At 41.4% G+C, this 20,314-nt stretch overlaps 1 protein-coding gene and 1 pseudogene across 2 annotated transcripts in view; both read left to right on the top strand.

Moving 5' to 3' along the window:
* The window catches only part of Lrrc7 (leucine rich repeat containing 7), a 321,319-nt gene that overhangs the window by 187,009 nt on the left and 113,996 nt on the right, over positions 1-20,314 (top strand). For both annotated transcript variants that reach the window (XM_038311250.1, XM_038311249.1), the window contains exon 7: positions 826-889. In XM_038311250.1, the coding sequence (XP_038167178.1) occupies positions 826-889 (64 nt within the window). The remainder of the gene's footprint in view (positions 1-825; positions 890-20,314) is intronic.
* Positions 5,769-11,190, top strand: LOC119801129 (annotated as a pseudogene).

The raw sequence follows: 20,314 nt of genomic DNA, 5'->3' as shown, positions 1-20,314 counted from the left end.
AAGATTGTTGTTTCTGAAATTTTAACAGCCTCTATGTAGATAGGATTTAAGGAGCATATTCTAGATTGGGGGAGGATAAAAAAATCTTTTCAAAAAATCATTATCTCTTGTTATGTTGTATGCTTACTTAGTAAAGATTTGAGAAATGCTTACATACTAGGAGTGTTCTAGAATACCTTTGAAACAAATTTTTGTTCAAGGGTCTTACAATAGTTCAGCACTATTGTGGCCCCAGCTCAGTATATTTAGGAATTGGAGAAAATGGTCTGTCTATAGCAGAAGCTCCCGAAATGGTGAGAAACCACAAAGCTGATGATAAACTCAAGGCAAGAGATAGAAGAAGGATTCCCTTTACTAGTTGACTTCAGCCATTCGTCATTAACAAATCACTGCAGTGATCCTTATCTCTAGCAGAAGCTCCCAAAATGGTGAGAAACCACAAAGCTGATGATAAACTCAAGGCGAGAGGTAGAAGTAGGATTCCCTTTACTAGTTGACTTCAGCTATTTGTGATTAACAAATCACTGCAGTGATCCTTAAAAATAAGGCAGTGGACCTACCCTAAGCCTCCTAGTACTGATATTTAATGGGATTCGCAGGGTGTGAAACAGCTGGCCCTGGACTCCCATAACGCACTGTATTGGAGACCCAGTGCTGTGAACCATGGTCTGCCATGACTGCACCCACGTGGCCATTCTTGTGCTTCTCACCTCTTGCTGAGGAATATTGTGGTATTCCGTATGTGATACAGTCAGGACAATTGGTCTCTTTAGAGCGATGTGTCAAGTGCTACATCATAATGGCACTTTTCTCCATCTGTTACAGGTCAATGCACAAACTGGCCCAGCTGGAGAGACTTGACCTAGGCAATAATGAATTCAGCGAGCTGGTAAGCAAGCGGGCTTTTTAAACTTGTCAAATAGACTCCAGGGGATTCTTTCTGTTGTGTCTTCACAACCCAGGCATTTAAGCTTTGAGTGCATAAGTGTGTTTGCTAAACATTAAAACAATACAAGCTAGGAGTTATGTTGATTATTCGACTGTGTAATAAACCACAGGAAACTGTATGTTACCTATCACAGAAAATCAGAATTACAGGCTGTGTGTTTTGACAATTTAAGTACCAGCTGGGTAGCAGGAAAAAAGTATTTTGCAAGCTTCATTTCAGCTAATCCTAACCTGACATGTGGTCACCTTAACATTATGTATTAGCCTGAAATGGTAACTGATACATAACTGTTAGGTGACTGCTGAAAGGTTCAAGGGGTTTGTTTAGAACCCACGCCTTGAAGATTACTGTGTTAGTTTAGAAGTTAGCCCCAGGGTTAGCCCCCTTCCAACCGTAATGAAATGTCTTTCCCATGAAGAAATGCTAATGCCTCAGTGCATGAGAGATTGGCAGTGTTCTGACAGCCATTTTCCAGCTTTTTACTTTAAAGTATGCCTAAAGACGAGAATCACAAAATCAAATTAGAAAGAAAACAGAAAATCCTTTGTAAGAAGACCAAGCATACTGCGTGCAGAAGTTTCTCATTAGACACTGTTAAGTCTCCAAATCTATAGTTAACTGAAGGTCTCAGAATAATCAGTCAGCTTTTCCAATCCTTCAGTTGTTGATTGATTTGGGGAAAGTGACTTAATCTCTCTAAACCCCATTTTCCTGAGCTATAAAATGGAGGATGTAGTGGTTGCTACCTTAAAGGGTTTCTGTGAGAATTAAAGAATAGTGCATATATAAGACCTGGAAAATGTGCTCACTGTCAGTGCTCCTGTGCAAGGGTGGTAGGGATTCCATTCGTGCTATAAGATAATACATGAGGAATATTCACTGTTTTATTTTAACCATATCCAGCAAGTTATTATGCTGCTGTTTAGGGCCGTTTTTTCAATGGCAAAAACATGGTTTTTATCTGTCTGTGACTGAAAGCCTCAATCTGTCCTTAAATAAAAATTACCTCCCTAGAGAAAGGAAAGAGATATCTTGATAGAGGGAGCCATTATGTGTTAGGGAGAAATCTGGTGCTAAGGAAACTCCCAGGAATCCACAAGGATGACCCCAGCTAAGACACCTAACAATAGTGAAGAGGGTGCCTGAAGTGGCCTTTCCTTATAATCAGATTGATGATCATCCTAATTGTCACCATAGAAGGCTGGCATGTCTAATGCACCCTGGGTGCATTTTTCCTATAAAGGGTAGTGCCAGAAGAGGCTGTCAGATCCTCTGGAGCTAGAGTTACAGACAGTTGTGAGCCATTTGACATGGGTGCTGGGAACTGAACTTGGGTCCTCTGTAAGAGCAATAAGCATCCTTTACCACAAACCTATCTCTCCAGCCATGTATCTTGTCATTTTTAAGAAAGATATGTGTGGTGGAGACAGGGATTGGTGAGGGTGGTAAATAATAAATAGTTGTGAAGCTAGGAGTATGTGCAGATAGATTTGAAGTTAGTTGCTAAGGCTTTAAGGAGGGCCCTGCTCGCCATAGCACACATGACTTGATGTCATGGGAGAAAAGACACAAACAGCAATTGAGGTCCTCACCTCACTTTGTAACTGCATCTCCCTCATCATTAAAATAGGAATATTACTCCCATCCATTTCATGGGCTTTGAGCAAGTTTCCATGTAAGAACATCTGCAGTAAACATTCCGTATATGTGCTTAAAAATTTCAGTCACCAAGGACTTTGCAAGCTTTTCACATGGAGATATATAGATATAGATATAGATATAGATATAGATATAGATATAATTTAAATATTTAAATCCACAAAAATGACTAGGTACCTTAGTTAGGGTTTTTATTGCCATGGAGACATCATGACCATGGCAACTCTTATAAAGAAAAACATTTAGTTGGGATTTGCTTACATTTCAGAGGTTTAGTCTATTATCAGCATGGCAGGAAGCATGGCAGAACACAGGCAGACATAGTGATAGCTGAGAGTTCTATATCTGGATCTCCAGGCATCAAGAAGAGAGACAGACTGATGTGGGATTTCCCTCTGTGTGCTGTGATTACCATTGATAAATAAAGGAACTGCTTTGGGTGTATAGCAGAGCTATAGGGGAACAGAGCTATACCAGGAAACTAAACTAAATGCTGGGAGAAAGAAGGAGGAGTCAGAGAGAAGCCATGTAGCCCTGCTGCAGCCTGATGGAACTTTACCCAGTAAAACATAGCTACGTGGAAATATATAGATTACTAAAAATTGGTTAAATTAAGACGTAAGAGTTAGCCAATAAGAAGCTAGAGCTAATGGGCCAAGCAGTGAATTAATTAATACAGTATCTGTGTGGTTATTTCAGGGCTGAGCAGCCGGGAACGAAATAAGCGGCCACTTACAACAACAGACACTGGGCCTGACGAGCATTCGAAACCTCAAAGCCCACCCCCAGCGACACACTTGCTATAATAAGGCCACACCTACTCCAACAAAGCCACACCTCCTAATAGTGCCACTTCCTATGAGCCTGTAGAGGCCATTTTCATTCAAACCACCAAACTAGGATACGTTTATTTTTATCAGATTATACTTATTGAAATTTGATTTATGATTACTACAATGTAAGCTCTCCATGGTGTGTAATAAATGGTACTCCAGATCAGTGATTCTCAACCTGTGGGCCTCAACTCCCAGATATCATTGGAAAAAACAAATACTTACATTGTGAATCATAACAATAGCAAAATTATAGTTATGAAGTAACAATGAAAATAATTTTATGGTTGGGGGCTCACCACAACATGAGGAATTGTATTAAAGGGTTGCAACATTAGAAAGATTAAGAAGCACTGCTCTAGATGGATAGTTTTATTCATTGATATGACAGCTATCCACACTGTCATCATGTTTCTCAAAAAGAAATGCTGACATTTGCTCAGCAGAGAGCTGGCTCCACAGCTCAGTATTCAACTGACATCGGCATCTCGATATTATCCTAAGTCATGTGACTTCTGTTTTAGAAGTTCCTGCATATGTTTAGTTTCTTGCTCAGCACATCATCTTTTGGTTGCAGTTACAAATGTCTTCTTACCAGATCTCCCGAGTAAACTGGGAACATGGGGACCATGGGAGAGGGTTGAAGGGGAGGGGAGCAAAAAAGAGGGAGCAGAGAAAACTGTAGAGCTCAATAAAATCAATTTTAAAAGACATAAAAATTCTTCAACAATTAAAATAGTCTCCTACTTCTGACTACAGGTCATTGGGTTTTAACTTCTACATAACTAATATTTCTGCTTATTAAAAATATGAAGTTTTCTACAGATTCTCCATGAATTTCTCTGTAACCATTCAGATAGTCTGTGGCTAAATTGGTTTCTTGTTCCACAATTTTTAAACAATTTATGCCCCTGAATTTAATTAGATAATTTCCCCTTCAATGCGTTAGTGCTTCCAGTTTATGGAAAGAGCTTCCAGTGTAAAACTTTTCCACCTCTTAAATAAACAGACCACAATAAGGAAAGTGTGTGTGTGTGTGTGTGTGTGTGTGTGTGTGTGTGTGTATGTGTGTGTGTTGGTAAAATAAAATGTCTTAGACTGGATGCTTTGTCAGCAATGGAAAGCTATTCTCACAGTTGTGAAAACATTCCAAGATGTAGGTACTGAGGATTCAGCTGGCTTGGGGTCCACCCTCCCTGCTTCCTAGATGCCCTTGTTGTGTTCTTACAAGGAAGAAGGCAAAGGGACAGAATAGATGACCTCTCTCAGAAGCTTCTTTTCAAAATACACCCGTCTATTCATGAGAAAGTTTTTTTATCTTGAGATTCAAATGGATTTTGTTTCTGTTTGGTTTTATCTCTTGCTTTTATAAAATTTTTAAGATAACCATTTTAAAAACAGATGAAAATTCTTGGATTGGAGATACCTGATCCACATAACTGAGAAAGTCGTTGGTTGGCAGACTGTGTGTTCAGGCAGAGTACAATGAAAATATTCTCAGAGAAATTTGAAGCTGTTCAGTACTTTTCTTAATGTCCCTGCATTTAATTGAAATTGACTGGACTACTAATTTATTAAAAGCATGACAGTAAATACCTCCACGTCCCTAATTTTCCAAGGCTTGCTCATTTTTAATTACCTAAAGTAGATGCACACCCGCGGCGTGCAGCATTCACATACCTATTCATTTCCCCCATATGTAATTATGACACACTTCCTACCTCTAATCAAATTTCCCCAATTGTTCTCCTAGTAAAGATTACTTTAAAAGAACAAAATAAGAATGAATCGTTACATAACAAGCCATCCTATCTTTAGGCATAGTATTTGAAAAACATCCTGATTAGTAATGCCTCCATTTCACTGCATGTGGAGCAGTATCAAGACTTTGAATCACATACACATCAGAAACATTGCCAGAAGTTATCAACCTAACAAGAAAACTTGAGAACTGAAACTCACTTTGGCTGCTATTGCGAGCATATCATTGTCTGTCTCAGTCAGGAGGGCCAGGGGTGCAAACTGTATCAATTGTTTCACAGAAAAAAAATTAGAATACAGAGTTGCTGATTGTGCCCCAGAGAAGTTAAAAAGGAGGAGAGGACACAGAAGGGGTCGCTCCAGGGAGCAGCGGGTGAAGAACAATGAGAACCTGAATCTGGGAATGTTGAGGAGTGCCTGCCTATGGTGCCATGACTCCGAGGAGCACCGTGACCTTTGCAGTTGTCTTTTTAAACACCACGGCATGAAGAAATGCTGCTGATAAAATAATAATGAGAAGAAAAGTTGAAAATCCCTTATTTTTCCAACTTCTCATTCTCTCCAAGATGCCCCATGTAATGCAGGTAGCGCACAACACAGACCCACCTGTCAAAAAGATATGTGGTAAACTCCAGATTTCCAAAGGGTGAGTTCCTCTTAGAAAGCCAATAGCTTTATAAGAAGAAGGTTAGTCCTATCCTGAGAACGATAGAAATCCTTGATGACTAGATTTTGGCAACATTTTCTCAAGTTCTCCCTGGCCTAGAAGAATACCCAGTTCCCACTTGGCACATGGAATTAATGATTTGGTTTTTAAAAGCAAACGGTTTAGTCCATTCTAATTATCAGAATTATGCCTAATAAGCAGGAAATGTTTGATTCAAGCTAGACAGTAATGAAGGTGAAAGAAAACCTTCCATTTGTCTGAAAAGCAATCATTTTATTACAAGCTGTCTTTTGAGGAATCAATCCCCAGGGGCAATACGAAGACAGTCTTCCAAATGGGTTATGTAAGAAACTTCGTAGTACAAAACTGGCCATTCCTGATATGCTGGCTAGTTCTGTGTCAAGTTGACATAAGATAGAGCCATTTTGGAAGAGGAAACCTCAGTTGAGAAACTGCCCACTGTGGTGTCATATGAACGTTGGACTAGAAAAGACATTGAATGCTCAGAGCACAGGGGACTATTCTGGGGACCTTGGAAGATAAGAAGAATAAGAGGAAAACAGATAATGGAGGCCTGGTTTGTGAAGTTCCAGAGGAAAGTAAAGACCCTATTAGGGTCATATATCTGGTATTTTGAATTAAGATTCTGTGGTCCCACGTCAAGCCTATCTTCTTTTCTTGGAATACTTTAAACATTTCATTTTAAAGTAAAGAGCTGTGTTAAAAACAAACAAAAACAAAACTCTGTTCTAGTCCACTGAATCAGCCATAATTAACAAGAGACAATTGATGCTGGAACTGAGAAATTAGAAGTGGTTAAGAAGAGGCCAGCATCACTGAGGATCGTAAATCCTGGCGTATTTCCTCAGGGTCCACACAGGTAAGCTGTAGTACAGAGTGGTCTGAAGCTATATCTCATGCTGGCAGACAAACTTGGTAGTATAAGAATCACCCAGATAGTGATAGTTTTTGAAGGCTTGAAAGAGTTATGGAGAGCAGCTAAGGCTTGACACCATGAGGCAGAGCTGAAGTCCTTGGAGAAAAGCTGGAAGAGCTCATGTGTGAAGGTGCAACCTCAGTTGTGGTAGAAGGGTCAGGATCGAAGGGGTCATGGAAAGAAGTTGAAGCTTGGCACCATGTGGTAAGGTCAGGATACCTGAAGAGATCCGCAAAGAGGCTGTTGGTAACAGTACATCCAGACCAGTTGTAGCAGGAGACCCGGGTGTTTTGGAAATGTCAGTACTGTGGGGCTACCACCAAGAACAGCAACAGGTATGGTGTGGAGCTGGCATGAGCCTATAAGGTGTGCTTTGTGTGTTGTGGAGAGCCCTTTGGAGCCCAGAAGATCATGAGTCCCAGAAGTCTGACGCTGAGATTTATACATTTGGGCTTTAGGTTTGCTTTGATCTGATTGTGTCTGTGCCCCCTGGATCTTTACTCGCATAGTAAGAAAATGTTTACTTTTTATTTTACTCAAGCCAATGCTTGTGTAAGACTTTAGAATTTTAGAGAGATTTTTTGGGACTTTAGAAAGACTTTGGGTATTTTAAAGTGGTTGAACTTTTAAAGTGTTTGAATTTTTAAAAACTTTAGGACTTTTAAAAGTTGTGATGTTTTATACTGAGTTGTTAATATTCACATACCTTCTTGGGGATAAATGGAAAAGGAAAGGTACTAGCTGAATAGTATTGAGTTTGTGTGTCAAATTGACAAGAGGCCAACTGTGCTGGCTAGTTCTGTGTCAACTTGACACAAGGTAGACCCTTTTTGGAAGTGGGAAACTCAACTAATAAAATGCCCCCACTAAATTTGCCTGTGGGCAAAACTTTAGTGCATTTTCTTGATTGACTATTGATGTGAGAGGGCCAAGCTCACTGTACATGATGTCACCCCTGAACTGGTGGTCCTGGGTACTATAAGAAAGCCCATTGAGCAAGTCTTGGGGAACAAACCAGTAAACAGCATTTCTCCCTGGCCTCTACATCAGCTCTTGCCTCCAGGTTCCTGCTTGACATTTTAGTAAAGCCCTGGAGTTGATAAAAGAGGAAGCCATATAGATATGTAGTGGAAGGATAACCCATGCTGAAGACAAGTGCACGTCTCTAAGACAACAGCAAAGCTGAAGGATGCAAAACCAAGAGGACACAGTAGAGTGGGAAGAGGAGGTGACAATAAGCCAGGAGTGAGCAAATGAGAAACCCAGACCTTTGGAAAGTGAATCAGTAAAGCTTTGCTGGGATTCTATTAAATCTTCTTCCTTTTGACATATGTTATACAGTGTTACTGTGATCAACTTGACTACTATATTAAACATGAACAAAAAGTGTTTCAGGGAGAAAATTGTCATGGTGGAGTCAGGGAAGCTAGTAAGAAAATTACTGCCATATCTAGACAAGAACAAGAATGTCTGGGGGGGTCGGAGTGGTAGAGAGGAGAAGGGGTCAGTTTCTAACTCAGTTGTGAAGATATTGCCCGTAGATCCCTTGGGGTTTGAACTCTAATCAAATAACTCCCACTAAGCATCAGAAGCAATCACTGCAGAGCATACAAAGACAGCCCACCGAATCTGTGCATAGGTATCCACCACCTTGGAAATTCCTTTCAGACAACTCCCCAGAATGCCTGTGGATAGCCCACCATATCATGAGAGAAATTAATGGAAGTTACATTAAAATATCTCACTTTCACTTGTCATGCCAGGCCTAAGCATATAATTGTATTGCTTTCCTGTTGCTGAACTGGACAGGTAGGAAGGGCATGTACTTTTTGTGTTAATAGACACTGGGAATTTTCCCCTCTCAGCAAAAGTAGTAATCTCCACGGATTTTTGGCGTTCATTAGGGGTATCAATAACTTTGCTTTCCCAGAGAGTCCTGTGGGTTTATGAAGTCACAAGTGGAAGACGCTATTTGGTGGGGGGGGGGGGTTGTTTTGTTTTTGTTTTTTGCTGTTTTGTTTTGTTTTGTTTTGTTATTCAAGGCAGGGTTTCTCTGTAGCTTTGGAGCCTGTCCTAGAACTAGCTCTTGTAGACCAGGCTGGCCTTGAACTCACAGATATCTGCCTGTCTCTGCCTCCCGAGTGCTGGGATTAAAGACATGATTTTTTGTTGTTGGTTTTTTAGGGGTTTTTTTGTTTGTTTGTTTTTTGTTTTTTCGAGACAGGGTTTCTCTGTGTAGTCTTAGCTATCCTGGAACCCACTCTGTAGACCAGGCTGGCCTCGAATTTACAGAGATCTGTAGCATGAAGAATAAAAAAACCCAGAGACAGAAATTGGGGTTCAACGTGAAAACCAGAAAAGCAAAGCAGCCAAGCCACTAGAGAAGCCTCTACCAAGGCTGGGCGACTGCAGACTGAGCAGACTAAACCTCTCTCTCCTCTCATTTCATACATTTCCAGGGTGGCCTTGAACTCACAGAGATTCATCTGCTTCTGTCTCCCAAATCCTGGGATTAGAGGTGTGTACCACCACTGCCTTGCCTCTAGTGGTTTAGCTTTGCCTTCTGATATTCAGGCAAGCTTTATTTATTAAAGCATAAATAAAATATCACTATAGAGATCCACCTGCATTTGCCTCCCAAGTGCTGAGATAAGAGGTGTGCACACCACCTCCCGGCACTGAAATTTTTAAGACAAATTTGCTTTATTACTTCTACAAATTCTCTCCCACGTTTCTAGCCTCTTGCATTTCCTGCTCACTAGCAGCAGCATTTCCCAGTTCATTTCTTTCCCTTTAGTTTTGGATTTGTCCTTTGGGCAGGATTTAGGGAGCAATGGTAGACAAATCCCTCTGGTGCCTCCAGTCAGCTTGCTGTTTATCCATGCAGCACACAGTTGACCTATGTTTGTTTATGCAGATGTTATGTAAGAACTAGAGATCCAAAGATTAATTAAACACAGTTTGGCTTTTTAGAAATCCAAGCCTATTAAGAGGCATGCAAATGAGTAGGGCAGCTAGCTGAAAGCAAGACAGAAAACTAAGATGGGGAGATGAAAGCTGGCTTCCACTGGGGAAGTCGTGAAAAATTCAGAGAAAGTAGAAGGGAAGAGAGGAAGCCCTAGGGAAGGCGCAGCAGTGAGAATGCTGTGTGATGGTGGAGCCAGAGAGTCACCCTTCTGCAGAATAAAGGGAGAAAGGTGGTGAGAGAATCGCAGTCAAGGTAACAGTGCCCTTAATACCATGAAGCATTCAACCTAACATTCAACCGTGGATGGCAGCCTCTGCCAAAGGCCAAGACCCTAATGTTCACATCTGCACATGAAAAAGTACTCTGGGTGCATGATCAAGACTCCATTTCCCAGAATTGCCTCTTCCACCTGGACCTCAGGAAGCTGGAGAATTATGCACCAGAAGCAACTCTAGGACTGGTGGAACCCAGAGCAGGTGCAGCCACAGTGGGTGAGCCCCCGGGATCCATGGGGATCCCATGATCCATGATGGGGTGATGGGGGCTCTGGACTGGTGGGCAAAGCCATCCAGAAGCTGGTCGCAGATGGGTTCGGCTTACCTGGGGAGGAATGGGTTTTATCTCTTCCAAAGATGGAGAACTGACAGATGCAGCACAAACCCAAGCTCTGTTCCAGAAAGTACACCGATGTTATCCATCTTGCTGCAATGGTAGGCAGCCTTTTCCGGAATATCAAATACAACTTGCATTTCTGGAGGAAGACTGTGCACATCAATGACAATGTCCTGCATTCAGCCTTCGAGATGGGCACTTGCAAGGTGCTCTCCCGCCTGCCCACCTGTATCTTCCCTGACAAGACCACCTATCCAATCGATGAGACAATGATCCACCTCACAACAGCAATTTTGGGTATTTGTGTGCCAAGAGGATGATTGACGTGCAGAACAGGGCCACTTGAAGCAGCATGGCTGTACCTTCACTGTCGTCATCCCAACCAATGTCATCGGGCCTCATGACAACGTCAACATCAAAGATGGCCGTTTGCTGCCTGGCCTCATCCATACAGTGCACCTGGCCAAGAGTAACGGTTCAGCCTTGACTGTGTGGGGTACAGGGAAGCCACTGAGGTAGTTCATCTACTCTCTGGACCTAGCCCGGCTCTTCATCTGGGTCCTGAGGGAGCACAGTGAAATGGGCAAGGAAGATGAAGTGTCCGTCAAAGTGGCAGCCGAGGCTGCAGTGGAGGCAATGGACTTCTGTGGGGAAGTCACTTTTGATTCAACAAAGTCAGATGGACAGTCTCAGAAGACAGCCAACAATGGCAAGCTTCGGGGCTACTTGCCTGATTTCTGTTTCACCCCTATCAAGCAAGCTGTGAAGGAGACCTGTGCCTAGCTCACCAACAACTATGAATAGACCCGGAAATAAAGGAAAATAAAGCACGGGACAAGCTGGTGCCCAGTGGTCACCTCAGATCTTGCTGAGAACTGAGGCTAGCATCCAGCAACCTAAGCCACATGCTGGTGTCTCTGCCAGGTGGCTCCATGTAGCTGTCCAGTAGGGTCCGTGTTTGTCCATCCTCGGGGAAAGGCCAGGCCAACACTTTGCTTGTCTGCTTCCACCCCAACCTCTGTATCCATGGTGGTCCTGCTGTCTCTTGTGTAGAAACCAATAAAATTGATTTTCATAAAAAGCAAAGAAAGAAAAAGTACTTCAATATGAAACTTATAAATAACTGTTTACTACTAACTTGCTATAGGTGTCTCAAGTTGTGAACAGAGCTACAATTTCAGTAGGAACATATGAAAGAAAACGGTAATATGTGAAAGTCATAGTTTAAGAAATATTGTGCTTCTAGAACCAAAGTGAAAAGGGAAAGAGGTGGCTTTCAGAACATGAGGAGGTGAGGAATGTTAGTGTGTGGCTTTGGCTGTCGTCTGGGTAAAAGGTAGAGGAATATAGCAGGAGAGGAAAGTTAACTGGAGATAAACAGTCCTGGAAGAATAGAGTTTGAGCACCTTTGAGACAAACGGGGATGGGTGGAGGACTAGCTGAGAGCTGAAATATAGATTCAGGACTTGAGAAAAGGCTCTGAGCTGTGCGTGACATCTGAGGGTCCCAACAGGGTTGGCCTCTGTGTACAAATAAAGGTATAAAAATCATGCCGAGCCGGGCGGTGGTGGCGCACGCCTTTAATCCCAGCACTCGGGAGGCAGAGGCAGCTGGATCTCTGTGAGTTCGAGACCAGCCTGGTCTACAAGAGCTAGTTCCAGGACAGGCTCCAAAGCCACAGAGAAACCCTGTCTCGAAAATCCAAAAAAAAAAAAAAAAAAAAAAAAAAAATCATGCCGAATTTATAGAAAAGTGTGCAAAGTAACAAATGCACAAATAACTGATAACTATGCTACATGGTTTAACAGAACTTTACAGTCTAAGTTCCACAGTGTCAGGAGCTCCTCATTTACCACTGCGTCACACGTCAGACTCTGACAAACACAGGAAGGGTTGTCAGGGAATAGCCCCCCTTTTCCAGTCTATTTGCTGCACAACCAGGACACAGCATTTATGGCAGACGTGAGGGAGGGATCGTGACCTTCCCCAAACTCTCTTCAACAGCCATACTGTTAACTTGGCCCTTCCAGTTCCTTAACTCTGAAGAAATCATTCATCCTTGTGGTAATGGCCCCATCTGCTGTCACAGCTGAGATCGCCTCTGGCTTTGTGGGTAGCTGCTGCTCTTCCCCATTCCAGGTGCCCATTTTTATATGACGGTAATAAGACAGAATTACAATTTAAGAAAATATTTGAAGCTAGCAGGACATAAACATATGCTTGTCGTAAGGTTACCCTGGATTGGAACTCTATTCACTTTCAGGCTCGACGATCTCAGCATAAGAATGTCTGTGACTGTCAGCAGTGACAAGTGGCAGTCTTCTCATCTGCCCAGCTGAGGTCAGCAGAACACAGAAAACCCAGGCGATGTGTTGTCCTTTTGTTTGTTTGAACCAGACACTGTCTCCATCCTGAGGGACTTACAGAGTATAAAGTATGCCCTTGGCCTTAGGTAAAGTTTGTTTTCTGGAGAGACAGGCCACTATAAGCATCTTAAGAAAAGGGCCTATGACCACCTGATCATCTCATTTCCTGACTATATGGGCTGATCACGGACCACAGTAGATGCTGGGCTACTTGGAATTGGTGTGTTCACAGGATGAATTATGAGTAAAGCAAATGCATTCTTCCAAGTATAGGACTTTGCAGCTCTTGAAAAATGAATTGTGTTTACAATGAGCTGAGACGAGAGAGTATGCTGGTCAGGAGATTGGCAGAATCAAAGGGAAAGGGTTGAGGAGCCCACACTGAGGGTCAACAATAAGCTCACCAAGAGCCAGAGGTGTAGCAAAGGAATAAGACTAGTGGCCCTCCCACTGCATAAGCTCTAATTTCATTTTCATGTAATAAAAGAAAAAGTAAGTGTCTTTGAAGTGACTGATGACCAACATGGGAGCCACAAAGATGACCTGGCATTTATCCACCACAGTGGCACAAGCAGAAATATAAGAATGATATAGAAATAACCTGTCCAAGTGTCTATTCACAATTCCACATGAAAGGGAAAAAAAACAAAAGAAATATGGGCAATATTTTTCATATGGTATCCATAAGAATTCACATTTTAGCAGACTCTTACTAACTTGCTCATACTCAATAAAACAAAGCTTTAGAAAAAGGTAATAACATCCTGCTCACAGATGAAGAAAAGACTAGATTGCTACAAAAAGGGTTATAAATTATATATACATACATATATATATATATATAATTAAATATACAGTCATATATTTCTTTGTAAGGACATGGCAGCAGCCCGTATGTCTATGACCAACTCACCCATGCACTCTGTGGGCTGTTGTTAGCAACTGACTGACTGCTTGCAGAGTCTTATGGACAACATGAGGCAAAGACCAAGTTAGCACTTGTTCTTAGATGATGTCAAAGGTCAGAGTCATTAAGCTTTCATTCACTCATTCATTAATCCGTTCCTTTATTTAGCAATTGTTGGATGAATGGATAAAGCTTCCTGTCAATATTTTGTTCTCGGTTGTACTGTCACACTGAGCAGAGCAGTGTTTAAAATGTAGGTGAGGTGTTCAGTAGAAGTTTATACTTGGTATAGTTCAGATGACCACACTGATTCCTCTCGCAAGCCCTAAGAATACAAGGTAATGTGGAAAGAGAAATAGTTCTGTCCCACTCACCTAGAATTTGGAGGAGAAAACACATTTTAAAGTCTGATTTGGGATCAGACTTGTAGGACTCTAGCCATGACATGTGTCTGGAACTTTCTAGTGAATTTGGTTTAGCAAACAAAGGCTCCCCTGGAGAAGTGATCTTGAACTGAAATCTGAAGGGTGAGTGGGACTTGGCACAGCAAAAAATAATAATAACAGTAATAGTGCCTTAAACAGAAGGAGAGGCAGGACACAAGGCTACAAGTGAGGAGAAAGATGAGTAAGGTTAAAACATGTGAAGATAATTCTTCCAGAGTTCTAGAATTATAAATACCAAAAAATTATGTAGCCAAGAACATATAATATTTAATGAAGAAATGCAAATTGGCATAATAAAATTGATATGTCTGTGATTGGCATAGGTAGAAGTTACAACCCAAAAACTCTGCGCATTTGTAATATAAAAATTTGACTAAACAAGGAAAAATTATTAAAATAAAAACAATTGAGCATGTAATTTTTGAGTTGTATAATCTTAATCATTGTAGATTATGCCAATAAAATTATAATTGTACTAACTCGCATAGCACCAATTAGCCCTCAAATGGGGGTTCACAAAAGGGTCAGTGCAGCACCATGAGGGTGGCTTAGGCGCACAAACGTAGAACTGTATTGACGTTAGTACACTTGGCAAATGGCTCATTCAATTCCTGTTTAGAACCAAGTTTTAAAACACGTTATTAATTGGTGCTGTTCACATGAGAGCATTCATACAAAGAAATAAGGCTGAGGCTGTGAACTTGATGTGGGAACAAAGGTATGTTAAAAACACGCGGCGGGGGGGCATCCTTTGCCTTCAGTAGCCATGACAGAGAGCTTCAGCAGATAGAGTAATAATATTCAGTCAGCTCATTTAGTGTTTTATTTTGCACTTATGATTATAACATTTGCCACGATCTCTGACTCTGAATTACATGTCTATCTCCATTAGTCTGTCCACCACATGCACCCAGAGGCAGAAAAGTTAATGCAGGCACATGTGTTACTCCTGCTTTCATTCGATGAGATGCTCGCTGATCAGTAGATTGGTGACACATTTCCTCGGAGACTTTCTGTTCCAGTAATTGGGCAACATGCATATAGATTCATAGAACAAGTACTTATGTGCCTGACTGCTTACTTTAAAAGAATTCCCGTTCTGAGATGCAAAGTGCTCACTGAGCAGCAGTGTCTCGTGGTTCATAGGTATCTTGTTTTCTCAGTGCATCTTCATGACCTTCAGGGGTCACTGCCGGTAGTTTTGCAACAGGTACATGGTTAAGTGCAGGGATTCAGAGAGGCATGCCTTCCTCCAGAGCTGTGACTGACAGTGTGGAACTCACAGATAAGGTAGGATGAGGAACGTGTATTGACACACCAATAAGAAAATAACTGATTTTTTTCCCTTTGTTGAACTATCTAAATTGGAAAAAATAGTTCTTTGGTGCAGAAGAAATCAAAGTTTCTATATTTTTGGAGGTTAGCTCTTAGGAATGTATAGCAATGAAAATGCTTATAAAGTATATCTAAATATTTTGAGTATTTCAAACATTGAGATGAAGAAAACTAGTCTACCACAGAAGCTTGCTCCAAATATATCTTTCATTAATGAGCACCTATACATTACCTAAAGGTTCTAGAACCAAACATTGCCCTGGCAAATACAAATTTTCTACCTTGAAAGAACAACCCTGAAGTTTCCTTTAATCAATTAGCTATGAAAGTAAGTTGTGTTTATACATTGAAATTTTCATTCCTTGTGCTCTTTTTGTCTGATGTTGCCAGGTAGGCACCAAGTCTGACTTACACAGATGATTTCTGGGTCCAGCTCCAGTATGGAGGGGATAGAGACTTCCACAAGTCTCTTTCCATGCTGTGTCAGTACAGGTTTAAGAGTGGACAGGAGGCTGAGGTAGAGCAGGCACAACACTTCTGCCATGTTCCTGTGAAGAACAACAGGTGGCAGAGAATGGGTAGAAGGAGCAGCAGAGGCAGTGATGGATGAAACGGGAGTTTGCATTACGGGACGGTGCCTGGTGGACACATGGCTAGGAGGTGAACTCAAGACCGGGGTCCCTAGAGACAAGAAAATGTTAAGAAGAGATCAACAGACCAAAAGACAGGTGATAAAGGCATACAAATTTGGGAGGGTTGGATGTAGTGAATGAGAATAAGAAAAGTTGCTAAAAGCACATAAATACATTGTACTAAATTCAAACCAGATACGCACCGAGCTCAACTTCAGCTAAGTCTTGTGTAGGCCAATTTATGCCACAAAAATGTAATTTTGCTGGGGAGGGGCAATGTTTTCCTTTTTTGCTATTATTCTTTTGTTAGGATTTTTTATGTTTTGCTGTTGTTTGTTTCTGTTTTGTCTTATTGTTAAGTCAAGATCATACTCTGTACCCTTAGCAAACATAGTAGGATTCGAGAGGTGAAGTACTATGCCTGGCACCAGAGAAAGATAAAGAGAAAAATCTGTGCAGCGAGAGAAATGTCTTTGCTAATTGTCTTTGAAATGTATCTCCTAATGCACACGGAAGCCTAATCTCAAGTTTCAGGTGCTAAGAGTCAGTCTGCTTGGACTGTGACCACTTCAGGGAGCAGCAGTGAGAGTGAAGGCAGAATAAAAAGGTGACACTTTGGACAAGGGTAAAAATCATCATCTTCAGAGTGAGAGATGATTTCCTGGAGGACAGTCGTTAAACAGCGAGCATCCAGTCCCCACTTGAGGCATTTGTCAGGAGTATAAAGGGAAGTCAATAGCCGAATTGTAGCTTTCGCCAACAAATCTTGGCACAGTTGCAGAAGGGGGCAGAAAGTCCTGTTGAACCCATGCTAAGCTCAGAAGACTGTGCCAAGAGTTTGCTAAATAGATATGCTGAGAAATTGTTCATAAAGCATCTATGCTTGGGAAGGAAGAAGAGAGGCCAATAGAGAATAAGAACAGCTGATGATAAGATACACTGGTAACCACTGAATGGGTCTTCTGGGATGCTGGGCTAAGTTAATTGAGCTTGTAAGGAGGGCTGGTTAACAAATGGTGTCTTCACAGCTGAGACTGTAGGAGTGATAACGATCATTGCGATGACCATCTGTGTGTTATCTAAGAGAATGACTAAAAAGGATTTGAAGAAACTATCAGTTTTGAGCATGGGTTGCTTCTCTGTTCAATTCAGATGTGCTTTCAAGAGCATTCCCACAGATAAGCTGCTTTGGGGGAGTGGGAAACAGAGGTGACAAGGGAGTTCAGACCCAGGCTTCCTCCATGTCAGAATATCAACAGCAGGAAGGAAGTCTGTGCCCAGTCAGGGACCAACAAATAGCTCAGGATGACCAGATGGCAGTAGTAGGCATAGAAACTGTAGGAAATGGGGCTTTTCGTGCCTACGGGATTCAGGGAGAGGGTATGAAGTAAGCACAGGTCAGATATGACATGTTCTATATAATCTAAGATTTGTAATCTTTGGGTCATGGAAGACTTTACAAACAGGAGTGAGAACACTGGCATAGCTCCCAACTGCAGTGAATAGAGAAGCTGGAAGATGTAAATGGCTACAGTTTTAAGAGAAAGAAAATAAAACCAGTTCACAATATGAGAAGAGAATACATTTCTTACACGACTTTGACTCTTAAATTTAGAGTCTTGCTAGGTCAACAAATCTGAGGTCTAAGTGGATGACGGTGCTATAAAGTCTGAAACCAGAATTGCTTTCTTTGACCAAGCTAGGAAACATGAACTACCTGAACTTAACTCCCAAGGGGACTACTCTATGTTGTTATTTCTCCATTCTGGAGTGTAATGGGACCTAATAAATGCTGAGTGAATTTGTCAAAGAATTCAAAACAAAACTCTGGCATCTGACCTCTTCCTACTACAAGTCTGCCTAAAAACACCTTGTACATGTGAACCACCTGTCATTTCCCCACGATGATTCTCTGCTCCTGAAATATAGTCGCCCCACTTCACATAACTTTCAGGTCAAGCTAGCTAGTTCCTCGTGTTAGTTATATAACTTGGGGCAAATTCATTTGTTCCTTTAGGCTCCCGTCCCTATGAAATGAAGATTAAAGCTAACTCACCAACACTGAGCACCAAGTGGTTTGGACATGGATGAGCCATTTTCCCCAAAGGTTCATGTTTCAGGAGCTTAGTCTGGGTGTGACAGTGCTGAGAGGTGACTGAACCTTTCAGAGACAGAGCCTGACTGGAGATAATTAAGTCACTGAAGGCCTTGGCCTTGGCAGAAATTAATGTAGTTCTCAGATGGAAATGAGCTGGTTCTCAGGAGAACAAGCCGCTGTAGCAGAATCCAGCTTGTACTTTCCCTCCCTTCATCCTGTGGTTGGTTCTCTTTCTGTCTTCCTCTATGCTGTGATACAGCCAGAGACACCCTGAATAAATGGAGGCCTGCAGCCACCAGAATTGGGAACTTGGAAAACCTCTTTACTTCATAGATTACCAACCAACCCCTTGATATTTTTCTGTAACAATAGAATTGGATAGATGCAAACAAAAACTCTCAGAACTCTCCCCATGATGGCACGGCTGCTGTCATCACCAGTACTGATGAAGAATATGAGTCAAGAAAGGGACAGCTGGGATCTGCCCACCCCAAAGCCCATGTCTTCAACGTTACTCCTGCTGCCCATCAGCAATGACACTTCCCTCAAAGACTGCTTAAAATGCATTAGTGAAAACAATCTGTGGAAAAACACCTTGACGGTATTGGTGCTGGTGTTGATGCTGAGTTGGAGTTTTCCAAACATGCATGAGGACCATAATTTGCCTCCAAGCATCTTATAAATTGAGTATGGTGGCACATGCCAGTATCAGAAATTCAGCGTCATCCTTGGCTACACAGTGAGTTCGAGGCCAGCCTGGTGTTTTTGAAGCCCTATCTCAAAAACACAAATAAAAACTTTTAAAAGTGTCTTACTATAATGAGTATCCAACAAGTGTTAGCTTTTGCTGTTGATTATTTTATTATTTATGCTATCCTAGGAAGTTACATGTTTATTTGATAGAGGGGTCACTGTATCTGAAAGGAGATTAGATTATTTTCTTTAACACATCTAACTGGGAACAGTCTCTATCCACTGATGCAGACTTTATTCTGTCCCTGTGACTCTGATAATTATTTCTGGTTGTGGAACCAGATGAAACCAGTCCTGCTTTCTTGTAACATCTCTGCTATATTTAAAAATAAGTGTCTGAAAGCAGCAATTAAAAATTGGGACCTCTTGAAACTGAGAAGCTTCTGTAAAGCAAAGGACATGGTCAACAAGACAAAATGACAGCCTACAGAAGGGTACAAGATCTTGATCAACCCCTCATTGGACAGAGGAGGGCTGATTCCAAAATATACAAAGAACTCAAGAAATTGATCATTAAAAGAACAAATAATCCAATTTTAAAAAATGAGGTACAGACCTAAATAGAGAACTTGCAACAAATTAATCAAAAATATTTGAAAGGTACTTAAGGAAATGTTCAACATCCTTAGCCATCAGAGAAATGCAAATCAAAACAACTCTGAGATTCCATCTTACTGTAAGAATGTCCAAGACCTACAACACTGATGACAGCTTATGATGGAGAGAATGTGAGGTAAATGGAACACTCCTCCTTTGCTGGTGGGAGTGAAAGCTGGTACAGCTGCTTTAGTTATCAGTATGGCAATTTCTCAGAAAATTAGGTAACAACCTACCTCAAGCCCCAGCAATACCATTTTTGGGTGTATACACAAAGGATACTCAATCATACCACAAAAACATGTGCTCAGTTGCGTTCAGAGCAGCATTGTTTGTTATAGCCAGAACCTGAAAACAATCTAAATGTCCCTCAACCAAAGAATGGATAAAGAAAATGTGGTACATTTACACAATGGAGTACTACACAGTGGGGAAAATGATGGCATCTTGAAATTTGCAGGCAAACGGATGGATCTAGAAAATATCATATTGAGTGAGATAACCCAGACCCAGAAAGACAAATATAATATGGACTCACTCATAAATGGCTTTCAGATATAAATCAAAGAAAAACCAGCCTATAATTCACAACCTCAGAAAACCTAGACAACAAAGAGGACCCTAAGAGAGACTTACATAGATCTAATCTACACAGAAAGTTGAAAAAGACAAGAAATCCTGAGTAAATTGAGCTCATGGGGATCATAGGAGAGGGTAGAAGTGGAAGGGCAAAGAAGGGAGGGGAACATAGAAAATATATAGCTCAATAAAAAAAATAAATAAAAGACACCATG

The sequence above is a fragment of the Arvicola amphibius genome, chromosome 14 (genome assembly GCF_903992535.2).
Source record: "Arvicola amphibius chromosome 14, mArvAmp1.2, whole genome shotgun sequence".
Classification (NCBI taxonomy): domain Eukaryota; kingdom Metazoa; phylum Chordata; class Mammalia; order Rodentia; family Cricetidae; genus Arvicola; species Arvicola amphibius.
Note: the sequence above shows the minus strand (reverse complement) of the source record. Positions and strands in the feature narration are given on the sequence as shown.